The 13450-nt window shown below is 43.9% G+C and overlaps 1 protein-coding gene across 3 annotated transcripts in view; it reads right to left on the reverse strand.

Annotated features, from left to right (window-relative positions):
- UIMC1 (ubiquitin interaction motif containing 1) overlaps nt 1-13450 on the reverse strand; it is a 98193-nt gene that overhangs the window by 57714 nt on the left and 27029 nt on the right. For 2 of the 3 annotated variants that reach the window (XM_079968223.1, XM_079968221.1), the window contains exon 3: nt 531-621. In XM_079968223.1, coding sequence (XP_079824349.1) covers nt 531-621 — 91 coding nt within the window. The remainder of the gene's footprint in view (nt 1-530; nt 622-13450) is intronic. The other variant, XM_079968222.1, reaches the window with a different exon arrangement.

Raw genomic sequence — 13450 nt, forward strand, 5'->3', positions numbered from 1 at the left:
TCTTACAGAGTCACCCAGAAGGCTAATTACTGAATAAACCGCATGTACTCTTGCCCTAATAACCAATCAAGCTACAAGCAAGAATATTCTGTCCGTGAGACGCTCACTGTAACTCTACACACCAACTACAGTTGTCTCTGGATAGAGCTTAGATTCAAGGTCTTCTTATCCTTTTTCTCATCTCACACCTGCCATATAACATAGCCATTGTTCCATTGTCTTCATAGAGGAAATAGATAGTAATGTTGTACTTTGCATAAACAGTGACAACCTTGGCAACTTACAAGGCTCTTCTCCTTTATGCCAATAGATATGCACAATGACACTTAGCTGTATCATATCTATATGTATCTGTGGTGATATTGTTTATCCGCATACAATGTCAGACCTCATACAAAGCGGCTACTTTTGAGTTGGTAGGCCCTGGCATACGTGTCGTGCAAAGGCATATGTAAGAAACTCCATACCAAAAAAAACAGTGTACTGCTGATTCTCCAGCTCCCACATTCCCCTGCACAGATGAGACCTACGTGCTATTTTCCTTTTTGCGGCAAACTTCAGTCTATCCAGCTGCTGCTTTGTTCTTTTCTTCTGCAGACCATGTTCCTCCTTGGACTCCTGCTGCAAGAGAAGAAATATGGTAAATATATAAACTACAGAAGATGCTACCATTTGCCACCCTTCCCCCATCCCTCCTGCCTCAACCTTCATGCAAATCTCCAAGCCCGGGGGGGGGGGGGAGAGAGAAAAGGAAAAGCTGGCACAAAGGCAGACTCCTCGACTGGTGAGAAATGTGACTTTCAGACACAAATAAAAGAGTATTCTGTAGCTATTAAAGGAGCTGTGTGGTAAGTATAATGAGCAACGAGGGATGCAGGCAAACGTGTAAACAGATTAGCAGCAAAGGACAATAGACCTCATGTCAGTCACTGCCATGCAGAGTACCAGCTGCATAGGATTTTAACAAGAAGTTGTTTGCTTTTACATTCAGGAAGTTATACAGGGTGAAAATGCAAAAGAAAAACTTGATTAGATCTTCCAGCAGGGACATCTAACATGGCAAGGTGCTTTCTTAGTACAGCTGGAAAGGTATCATCCAGCAAAGTTGATTCCCCAAAGGCAAGGGGCACTTAGTTAATAAGGGGGAAAAAAGAACTCCACAATCTAATGCTGTTCACTACGAGACGTCACCCTCCTATGTATCATACTTTAGACTGATAACTTCTTTTATTTCCCTCTGAAGGAAGGGGGGGCACCTCCATCAAAATGGCTATCATGCTATGGCCTCCCTGAACTGACAACGAAGTACATTCTTAAAAGTCAACAGTATGAGCATTTGTCAGGGACAGTTAAGATTTAAAGGATGCAACAATGGAAGCAGAATTGCAAGCCATATCCAAGCAGGGAAAGAACAGGAGAAATTGAACATGACACATAACGGCGACGCAGGAATCTTTTTAATGACTGGAGAGTCTAAAATGGAAACTGACCAAAAGGAGAAGGAGAGACAGATTGCTAAGGTCAAGAATACTGATCTAGCACAGGAGTGTAAGGCTGGACAAAAGTCAGAAAAAGAAAGGTACACAATGAGTTGCAACCAGCCAGAGACAGATATTTTTATGTTGCAAACAAAGAAAGGCATCTCAAGTGTGCTGTTTACCTCAGAAAAAGATACCAACAGAGTATACAATAGAGTGCAACATCTATTTTAAAAAAGGTGAAGTACTGAAACAACTAATGATATTAATAGAAACAAAAATTGAAGAGAAACATGAAGTTAGTAGCAGAAAAGAGCATGTAAAATAATATTTGGGCAATATGAAAGGGACATTCTATACAAATTTGAATTCAGAGAATTGATATGATTCACAAAGCCTACTACAGTGGAACCTCAGTTGCTGAACACTTCAGAAGTCGAACGTTTTGGCTATCGAATGCTGACAACCCAGAAGTGAATGCTTCCATTTTTGAACACACCTCGGAAGTCGAACCTCTTCTGAGGCATTTTTCTCCATGGAATTTGCCAACCGGCAATTGCACCTCGGTTGTTGAACATTTTGGAAGTCAAATGGTCTTCCAGAATGGATTAAGTTCGTCAGCCGAGGTTCCGGTGTACAGGGTTGGTTTTTTAAAAGGGCTAAAGAAGATAGAGCTAGGGATTCAAAATGAGGCAAATACTGGTAGAATTGTTTAGAGAAAAACAAAGCCAACTCCTCATAGCAAGTGTAGTGATGTTACAGAAGAAATTATGGCAAACTGATGGGCAAAGCTGGGGGCGGGTGATGAAGTAGTGGATGATCCACCACTTCCAAAGCCCTGCATGATTGCACTGGTCAGGACAGGACAGGACGTGTGTGTGTGTGTGTGTGTGTGTGTGTGTGTGTGTGTGTTTGTACAATGTATTTCCTGTTTTGTTTTAAAACCAACAACTTCCCATTGAAATTAATGGCAAGGGAAATGACTCAGCTGGCTGGCCTAAGTAATGGGACTGATCCTGTGCTTCTTAGGGGAGCACTGGGGCTTTAGATCCAGTGGATCCCAGGCTGACTGTGTCCCACTTCCATCTGTCCCCATGAAACCAAATATTGGGGGCTAATAATGGCTTCCACCAGCCAAAACACCACTGGCAGATCTACAACCACGAGCACGGCAGGACCACTGCACTGAGCATGGTCCTCCACTGGCTGAGAGGTACCTCTGTCTCATCCTAAACCATCTCTAGCCAGCAGACCTGGGGATTAGAAATGCCCTGTTAGTTCTCTTCTCTTGTCAGTTAAGTATACAGGTGGAAATTATCTAGGCTGCAATCTACAGCCCATAAATACACAACGCCAGCACCACACGTACAAGGAGTTTCCTCCCACTCTTCAGCCAGGAATTGGAAAGTCCTGTTAGTGTTCACTAAGCAGCCTCACAGCCCCAGATATCAACAAGGATATTGATCCAGCCCCAAATCGCATCCTCTTGAGCAAGGATGAATTATGTGAACTAAATGAAACAACCATAAAGTGGGTATGCAAGTGTCTAAAAATAACTGCACTCAGTGGATAATAATGAATTGACATAAAAGAGAAAAGAGGTGGCAAGTGGAGGTCTGCAGTGAGTTCTGGGGCCTGGGCTGTTTAGCTTCATAAATAATGTCAGGGAAGAGTTTCCAGAGGAGCAGTAGTATTCATCTGTTGCAGTGAAAATCAACGAAGAGTCTTGTAGCACCTTAACACATTTATTATGGCTTAAGCTTTCATGGACTACAGTCCACTTGGTCTATGAAAGATGATGCCATAATATCTTCGTTAGTCTTTGAAAGCACTACTAGACTCTTTTGTTGCTTTTGATGCAAAAGACTAACATGGCTATCTGTCTGAAAAGGTTGAGGCAGTGGCATTGCTGAGAAGGCAGTCCTAAGGCAAGTAAGAATATAAGCAAGAAAAAGTGGGGAGGTGGGGGGATGAAAATTGCCTGGAACTCCTCAGGCAGTCGTGTTCCCCTCTCAGCATCTGGCAAAACTCATCTCTGTGGCTTCCCTGCCCACCCCCTCTTCAAGCACTGGGCCTCGCGGGCCTCACCATCTTGGCGCAGCAGATGCTTCAAACACAGGCAGTTTCAAACATGGCAACAGCGCCACCTGCAACAAGACAGGGCTGCTATATTTTTAATACAAGCACTACAGGAGGAAATCCAACAGGTGAAGCTCTCACGACCAGGACTTGTAAACAGGGGCATTTGCAAGGTTGTTTAGTTTGAAGGGGAAGTCTGGAGCTGTCTCATAGTGTGTGGGAAACCAAGAGACCTGGAGAGTAATGAAGCTGCTGCAGTTACCAGCAACATCTGTGCCACGTTTGTCTTCCTGCCTAAGAACAGGCAAAACTACACATGTAGCAAGTGCAAGCTGATTACCTTGCTGGAAGAGAAGGTACAGCAACTTGAGGCCTGCCAACCACACTCTGAGCTATCAGGCAAGATGAGGAAATTCTCACTAGACCAGAGTGGACTATCTTGGAGCAGAGATGCAGGCAGGGAACCCTAGGGAGGAGCAAGATCACCCAATACAGGAGGCAAACCCCTGAAGGAACATAACACAAAGAAAGCAGGACTGTCAGGAGCCATGTTTTGTCTCTGGAGTGGCAAAATCAATTCCATGCCCTCACCCTGGACACCAATTCTCAGCCAGAGCAGCAAGAATAGAAGTGGAAAACCCAAAACACACTGAGGTGGCAGTGAAAGGTACAGTGAACAAAACAATTCCTGCTGATCTCCATAGAAGAAAGTGATATGTGGTGGCAGCAGATGACTTCCTACTGAGGGTGACAGAGGCAGCAGTGTGCAGAGGAAAGACTCATTGTTTCACTTGTCTCTACACTAATGCACAGAGTACAGGGAACAAGCAAGAAGAATTTTCACTCTTAATACAGGTTGGCTAATATGATCTTTTAGGCATTAGTGAAATCTGGTGGGATGAAACTCATGACTGGAATGTAGAAACTGAGAGGTATAGCCTATTCAAAAGGAATAGCCCATACAGGAAAGGAGAGGTAGCAAAATTATATGTAAAGAATGTGCACACTTATCAAGAGATCCATGACTTGAATGATAGAATGCAGACTGAGAGTGTATGAGTAAAAATTGTAGGTGAGGGAAACAACAGTGACTTGACTGTGGGTAGAAATATAAAAAATAAAATAAAATGTCCAGTAGCACCTTAGAGACCAACTAAGTTGTTCTTGATAGGAGCTTTCCTGTACATCCACACTTCTTCAGATACACTGTGGGTTCCTAACAACAAAGGGACACGGCAAAGGGATGGTATCCGCAACATACAAAATACTACTCCAAAATCCCACGAACACGCTAGACGTAATAAAAAAACAATGGGAAGAACAAATAGGCTATGAGGTTAACCCCACTCAGTGGACCAAAATGTGGTCTAAACCCCCCTTTAAATCCATATCAACAAAAAGAAAAGAACTCACTCTGAAACTCACCTAAAGGTGGTACCTAACACCAAGGAAACTAGCGCTAATACACTCAGGAACCTCACCAAAATGCTGGAGAGGGTGCACCTCCATAGGCACATACCTCCACATGTGGTGGGAGTGCCCCAAAATCAAACTATTCTGGACAACAGACATACGAGAATTATGTAAAATAACTAGGCAAGTATTGGAAATTACCCCAGAACTGGCCCTACTAAACATATTCCAAGACACGAATGCCCACTCACATCACAAAGAACTCATAACCCACCTACTCTCAGCAACCAAAAACATCATAGCCAGACACTGGAGAGACCTGTCAGGAGTAAGAATGGATCAATGGTACCAAATAGTATGGGAAACAGCCTTACTAGAAAAATTAACCAATAAATTGAAACTGACACAGGGACAAATAATAATAATAATAATAATTTTTTTATTTATACCCCGCCCTCCCCAGCCAAGGCCGGGCTCAGAGTGGCTTACAAGCAATAATAAAAACAAGTTAAATGATTACAACTTAAAAACAAAAATAAAATACAACATTAAAATAATGGAACATTAAAATATTAAAATGTAGCCTCATCGCAGAAGGAGAAGGAAAAGAAAAAAGAAAGAGAGGGAGGGAGGGAATCAAATTGGCTCCAAGCCAAAGGCCAGGCGGAACAACTGTGTCTTACAGGCCCTGTGGAAAGAAATCAGATCCTGCAGGGCCCTGGTCTCATGAGGCAGAGCGTTCCACCAGGCCGGAGCCAGAGTTGAAAAGGCCCTGGCTCTGGTTGAAGCCAATCTAACTTCCTTAGGGCCTGGGACCACTAGGATGTTGTTATTTATGGACCTTGAGGCTCTCCGTGGGGCATACCGGGAGAGGCGGTCCCGTAGGTATGAGGGTCCTGGAGATGACCGTCGCATGGATCACTGTGGCCAGGCCGGGGCGGGAAAGGTAAGGGACCAACTGCTTGATGCGGCGAAGGTGGAAAAATGTCGCCTTGGCTGTTGCTGTAACTTGCGCCTCCATGGAAAGGGAGGCGTCAAGGATTACACCCAAACTCTTAACGGAAGGCAATGGCACTAATTGGGCCGCAAGAGAAGGGAGTTGGTCCCTCATCCCCATGCCATCCCAACCGAGCCATAGGACCTCTGTCTTCGAAGGCTTTAGTTTCAATCAGCTCCCATGAAACCATCCAGCCACAGCTTCCAAGCATCTGGTCAGTGTGTTCGGGGCCGAGTCAGTGTGGCCATCCATCAGCAGATAGAGCTGAGTGTCATCAGCATATTGGTGACAGCCCAGCCCAAAGCTCCGAATAATCTGGGCAAGGAGGCGCATAAAGATGTTAAAAAGCATTGGGGAGAGAATTGCGCCCTGCGGCACTCCACACACCAAGGAGTAGCGCGACGACATTTCCCTCCCTAGTGCCACCCTCTGTCCCCGACCAGAGATAAAAGAGCACAACCAGTTATGGGCTATGCCCGGTATCCCCACGTCTGCAAGGCGGTGGTCCAGAAGATCATGATCGACCATGTCAAAGGCTGCTGACAAATCTAAAAGGATCAGCAGTCCTGACCCACCTCAATTCAGTTGTCTACGGAGATCATCTGTTAGGGCAACCAGAGCCGTCTCCGTCCCAAAACCAGGACGGAAACCGGACTGAAATGGATCTAACGCCGATGTTTCCTCCAGAAACCTACCAAGCTGATCAGCAACCACTCTCTCAATTACCTTACCAGGTATGGAAGATTTGAAACTGGGCGGTAATTGGATAGGTCTAAGGGATCTAATGAAGTTTTCTTTAAGAGTGGACACACCACTGCTTCCTTCAGTTTCCCTGGCAATGTCCCCGTGTCAAGGGACAAATTGATAATTTCAACCGGGGGGGGGGTCCGTGCAACATCTGGACACTCCCTAATCAGCCAAGACGGGCACGGATCAAGGAGGCAGGTGGTGGGCCTACCAACTTGGAGGAATCTATCCACATCAATAGGGAGTATCCGATCGAAATGGTCCAACACTGGACCTGAAGTCAGTCGAGGGGCCTCCAGTTCAGTCATTGTATCTAAATTGGCAGGGAGGCCACGGCGGAGCAACAGGACTTTCTCCGCAAAAAAGCTCGTGAATGCCTCACAGCTGTGGGTCGAATTAGTGCTTAAATTTGGTTGTCCTCCTAAGGACGTTATTGACCTAATTATTCTAAAAAGTTGTGCCAGGCGAGAGCTAGCGGATGCAATGGGAGCTGCAAAGTAAGATTTCTTAGCAGCTTTCATAGCCATCTCATAGGCTTTCATAAGTGTCCTATAAGATGTTCTTCACCTATAAGAAGGTGAAGATACCTTCACCCCAGTATGGCTCCCCTTTATCAGCTCAACAAGATAACAACAAGAATCCACCAACAGCATATGAATCAATATGGCTAACCTGATTCAAAAACACACCCACACCCCACTCACATGAAAACAAAGTTTACCACAGCCACTCACAAACAAGTAACAGCACCCTAGGCCAACCCCAATTTCTCTCACCACCAAAGGAACACAAGCAAATAGCAAAGAGAACCTGCACAAACGACGCTGACACAAAAACCCACACATACATTAAGCAAAATAGAAATATCACCCCCCACCCCCACGGCCCCCTCCGCCTCTTCCCCCCTTTTTCTTCCTAATGTCTCAACAAATGAAACTGACCTATGGAAAATGTAACTTGAAAAAAGAGACATTGTGCATACCTTTGTAAACCAAGAAAACTTTAATTTATTTATTTATTTAAAAAAAGATACACTTGGTGACTGTAGGTAGAAATATATTGTCCAGCAGCACCTTAGAGACCAACTAAGTTTGTTCTTGGTATGAGCTTTCGTGTACACTGTGGGTGTCTGCTATAGCCTGCGAAGCCAGACTGAAGGCTTGGAGGATACCTTCCTAGATCAGATTACCAAACATCCAGTACTGAGAAAGTGATCCTGTTCTCTTGGGTTTCATTACACAGAGACAAGGAAAAGCTGAGTGTAGTCAGACATGCACTCTGGAATTTAAGAAGGCTGATTTCAAAAAGCTTGAACTACTGGGTGAGATCCTATGGTCAGAAATATTCAAAGAGAAGGGAATGGTGCTTAACGTATTGCTGGTGCATAATGCATTGGTCACATCTATAAGCTATATTTTTGCAGATTGTGCTTAATTTTGTGGTGTTCTGTTCATGTTTTCTAAGTCCTCCTGGCCCCTTTGGAATGTGATCCTGCTATGGTGTGTGCTTGCAGCTTCTCACTATTTAATCTCATCTATGGATTTCATTAGTGCGTAGATTTTGATAATTAATTTAGACGTTAAACACAAGCAAACCCAACACCAGTCCCTTCCTCTCTGTGCTGTTACTCAGAACTGAATTCACTGCTGTTCTGTGCTACCCTTTGTCTTGAGCTTTTAAAAAATTTCATCCCAGGAGCATGCCTCACAAACTAAGTGCAAGGCATAGTATTATATGATTCTCCAAGTCCCAATACGCATTTTCTTTCATTGCTTTTAAAATAATCAAACAAGCAAGCCATTTAGTACAGAATAGTTATTCACCACTCCCTTTCCACTCACTTAAGAGATAGCACTTCCATTTATTTCTCACAGTACCTTCCAGCTTTAATACTAATGCCTTTTAAAAAGGCCTTATTCCCTGTCATATACAAATTCAAAATATGGTTCATTCACTCTGAAAAACAGGTTCTTCTCCCAACACAGTTTACACTCCATGCCCCACTTAGTCCAAGAGTCTTCAACCCGGCATCCCTTGTCCTCTGAGCTGAGCTGCTTAATCTCTCCTACCAGACCTGGTGACACCACCCTGCTTTCACCTGCTTGTAGGCTGCACACTCACAAGCTCTAGTCCCCCATTGGCTCTCCTCTTCCTATAGTTTCTAGAAATATTTCCCCAGCCATTCATTTGCTTTGACCTGAATAAAACCACAGAAAGCTTGCCTTTGGGACTACTTTCTTCTGCTGCTTTATTTTATTTGTTTCATTGTTTATATTCTACTCTTTAAAATATTTCTTCCAAAGCAGCTTAGAAAAGTCGTAACAGTTAAAAACAAGGGGGGACAACGGGAGAGGTAAAAACACATCAGCATAAAATCCAGTAGAAGGGGCTTTTCAGAGCTCTTCAGGGAAGGAATTCCTCAGATGCTCTGTTACCACCAGAAAGGCTCCATCTCTGGTATCTGCCACTCAGATTTTGCTAATGAAGGGCAAGAGAGAATAGTCCCTGATACTGAGCTCAGGCAAACTAATATTGGTACAAGCAGTATTGCACCTTCAATACTTAAATGGCCTAAACAGTGGTTCCCAACTAGCTAAGTACTGCGGAACCCAGTTTTTCAAAAGCCAAGCCATGGAACCCCTACCTTTGAAAGTGTTATATCTGTGGTAGTTTTTGTTATGTGAATGGTGCCACTATACCCTCCAACATGTCCCAGTGCAAAACTGGGAAGCCCGTCTTCTGGGCTGCACGGCCACATGAGTCACGTGACCTGCATGTTTTGGCGTTCCATGCTCTCAAACAAGAGCATGGCTTTCCAAAACAGGATGTCCCAGACAGTTGACGGATATGTGCCATGGACCCCCTGAGTGGGTTATGCAGACCACCAATTGGGAACCACTGACCTAGAACAAGATCAACACCAGCTCTTAAAACGGAGCCCAGAAAAACTGGCAACACATGTAGTTGGTATAGAATCAGTGTAATAAGTCCCAACTGCCTTGCTGCTACCACATCCTGGCAGGTGTGTTCTGAAACAGTTCTGGCTTCCCAGGCCATTTCTAAAGCCTGCCCCATATAGAGAGCACTGCAGTGATCCAGGCAGTTACATAGGGGCTTATCTAAATATATGCCCCCCCCACCTTCCACCTGCAGTCCTAATGTGCAACAGTCAAGGAAGGACTGTATTACTTGCTATTTCTGCATATTTGAATTGACCCCTGTTTGGAAGTAGGTAAAGGATTCTCTGAAAAACCAAGTAGATTTGAAAATCCATGCATACTGAACAGGTAGTGACTGCTGATCCTGCAACTTGGAATTCGGTAAGTATGTAATGCAACGACTGGATGTACACCTAGTGCACATCTGATCCCTTTAAAAAATTTGCTTGCAGACCACTCAGAGTCTACCTGCTAAAAGGATTAAGAGAGTGCCTGGAGGTATGTTTGCTTTCCATGTTTAGCTTAATGCGTTAAAGAGGACAGGCAGCCTAAGGGCCTTGCTTCTATTTAAGGGGAAATATATTTTTATGACATAGAACTAGAAAGAAAAATAATATGTTTTCCTAGAATCAGATAATTTTGGAGCAGAAAATGAATATGTAACCTATTTGAGTGATGGAATAACAACAACATATAATCTGTAAATTGCATACTTCTTTGCTTTTGACCCACCACCTAAGCAGCAATTTATAAACAGGCAGTGACCATTTCGCACAGGAATTCTGCTCCCAACCTCTGCCCCACCTTCCATTCCATTCTGCTCTGCTCTGCCCCAAGACGACCCATGAGTTGGCAATTGCATGTCAATTGGACACACCTAAAATATACCTACTTACCTGGGATATATACAGGGAAATTATCCGTCATTTCATTGTTGTTGACTGATCCTTGACTCTAGTAGACCAATAAATGAGCACCGCTCAGTAGATAGCAGATGAGTTGGTTTTAGTTACCCATCCCTGATTTAGACCCATGCCTACCTTAAGTATGATCATTTCTACTTTAACTGCCCCTAACTGATTTTTGTCTCTGCTGAAAAACATCCAACAGACGAGGTATTCCCAAACCTCTCTTATTGAGTTCTTAACTTTTCTCAGTTTTGAACATGATGTCAAAAATCTTTCCTCCTTCAACAAAAGTCCATTACTTCCTGTCAGTTGCATTTCTGCTTGAACAGCTATAGAAAAAAATGTACATCTATTAGAAAGTGGTTGTCATCTCCAGACTCCACCACCAGCCTTTTCTACTAAGTCTTATTTTCAAAAGCTTTACCCTTTTTCTGCTCTTGATTTTTCTCCCAAGTCCGTACTAAGGTCTGACTAGTATGGAAGAGAATGAAACAATGATTTTCTGTCATATGGAAGCAATGTTTAAAATTCTGCTAGTTCAAGTTGCCTTTTGGGCATATCAGCATCGCAACATACTTATTTAGGCTATACAGTAGTTCCCTGGAACCATGCAGATTTTTCTAAGTGGAGCAATTATCTAACCAATTTTGTTAATACGACATTGATTTTTCTCTTGTTCATATAATAATGCTTGTCTTAGGCGAATTTTGACTTCTGCTCTTCCATTTCCCAATGTGTTAAGAACATTTAGGGGCAGGATACTGTTTTGGGCTTGTGGTTGGCTGAGCTAGTATAGTAACAAGGACGCTAAGCCAGCTATAGTCTAACTTCTGTGAGGGAAAGTAAAGCTGTCAGTTTTGCTGGAATCAAAACATTACTTGGCTAGGCTGAGGACCCAGGACAAAGACAAAGGGAGCCCAGAGGCAAGGAAACTGAAGGAAGGATACAGAGTATAGGGAATAGACTTGAGAAAGTTGAAAGTGTGGTGTTTTGAGAAAAAGGGCAGCAACGACACAGAACTGATGCAAGAAGTGAGTCAAAGAGAAGATCAACAGGGGCAGTATGCTATGCAGAATGACAGGAGGAGTGCTAGGGAGGACTGTCAAGAAATAAGGCATGTCGAAGTAGTGGTAGAATCTTAACTTTGACGGGGGGATTCTGTCAATGGTGACTTCTACTAGAAAGCAGGGTGGTGAATAGTCATGTGGAATTTATTCTGGCTTTGCATTATCTGAAAAGACTTCAAGAGTGACTATATTATCTAAATTTTGGGCTTCCAGATATTGTTGAAGTCCAGCTCCCATCACTCCAAGCCAGCACAATGGGAGGGCCACAGGGTAGCCACCTCTGCTCTACTTCATCTAACAGCCTGCCCCTTTAGAATTCTGCAATTCTGCATTTCCTCCAAGCCATGATCAGATGTGTGACCATGAGCATCTGTATGATTTTTTTTCCAGGTGAGGGGCAAAGTAAATATTCCAAATAAATGAATAGCACCAGAGAAATGGTCTACTATTTCTGGTAGATCTGGTGAAATAGCAGTGGAGAGCCCTTGGGAATCCAGGGGATATGGATCTGGAGGAGGGAACTACCTCCCTAGCAGACACTTACAATCCATATTTTCCTGATTGCTTAAGAGAAGATATGGTGGGCAATATACCAAATATCTTAACATGATCATGGCATAGTAATTGCACTGGCTAGAAAAACCACCACTGTGTTAAAAACAAACAGCATTAGCTCGCCATGATATGTGTGTGTTTTCTCTCCAGACAAATCCATCTTGCTTTCTTTTTGATGATCCATTTTTATCAAGGCGCTCACAAACGGACTGCTTTGTTATTGGCTGTAGTAACATGACAGGTGTTAACCATTCCAGAGACTCCCGGATGGTTCTTACAGCATGCCTAAAACAGAGCAAAGCTGCTGCTGCTGCTGCTGCTGCTGCTGCTGCTGCAGCTGCTTGATGCTGTGTGGGTGGGTTTGGACAGCTACACAGCCATCCTGTTTTATCCCCCTTGCTGTGCTCTCCCCTCTCGTTTCGCCTGTTTACACTTTAATATTCTTTTTACAAGCTTCGTCATTTTGCAGTTGCGTAAAAAGGAAGAGCTAGCCCCTGTCAGTGCCCTATATTTGTCACTGGAAAGCTGGTCCTCTTTAACAAACTACAGTCGGATAGGCAATTACCCAGCATGGACTCTAAGCTTGCACCTATTCTTCTCGCAACAAAGTTCAGAGAAACCCCTTGACACTTTTACTCCTGGCAGCCAGACTCCTGATTTTGCCTTGATACTTTAGCTCAACTCTCTGTCAAGGTGACATTAACAAAAGGCTTCTTCAGACTCCCTGTGAAACAAGTCCGTTTCAGCTCACTGATGAGTCCTTGCTGGGGCTTCTTTTCTAGGGTTGCCATATTTCAAACAGTGAAAATCCGGACAGAAAAGTTGTTAGCCTTTTTAGTTCTGCCCGAAATCACAAAAGCTGTTTTTGAGTAGTTTTTAGAGAGAGTAGGCAAAAACGGCACTGCCAATATCGGCTGCCATACATCTGGATTTTCCCATACATTTTAGTGATTTCTGCCCAGACAGGAACGTATGCCAATCCTATTCTTTTGTGATGCACTGGAGTACAGGCCTGTCTTAAGAAAAATACAGTCATACCTCAGGTTGAAGTTGCTTCAGGTTGAGCGCTTTTGGGTTGCGCTCCACGGCAACCCAGAAGTAATGCGTCATTTCCAGATTTCGACGCTCGCGCATGCACAGACGCTCAAAATGATGTCACACGCAAGTGCGGAAGCGGCAACCCGCAGACGCGGGTTGCGTTCGCTTCTGGATGCGAACGGGGATCCGGAATGGATCCCGTTCCTATCCAGAGGTACCACTGTACAGT

The sequence above is a fragment of the Podarcis cretensis genome (genome assembly GCF_951804945.1).
Source record: "Podarcis cretensis genome assembly, chromosome: 2".
In the NCBI taxonomy this organism is placed as follows: Eukaryota; Metazoa; Chordata; class Lepidosauria; order Squamata; family Lacertidae; genus Podarcis; species Podarcis cretensis.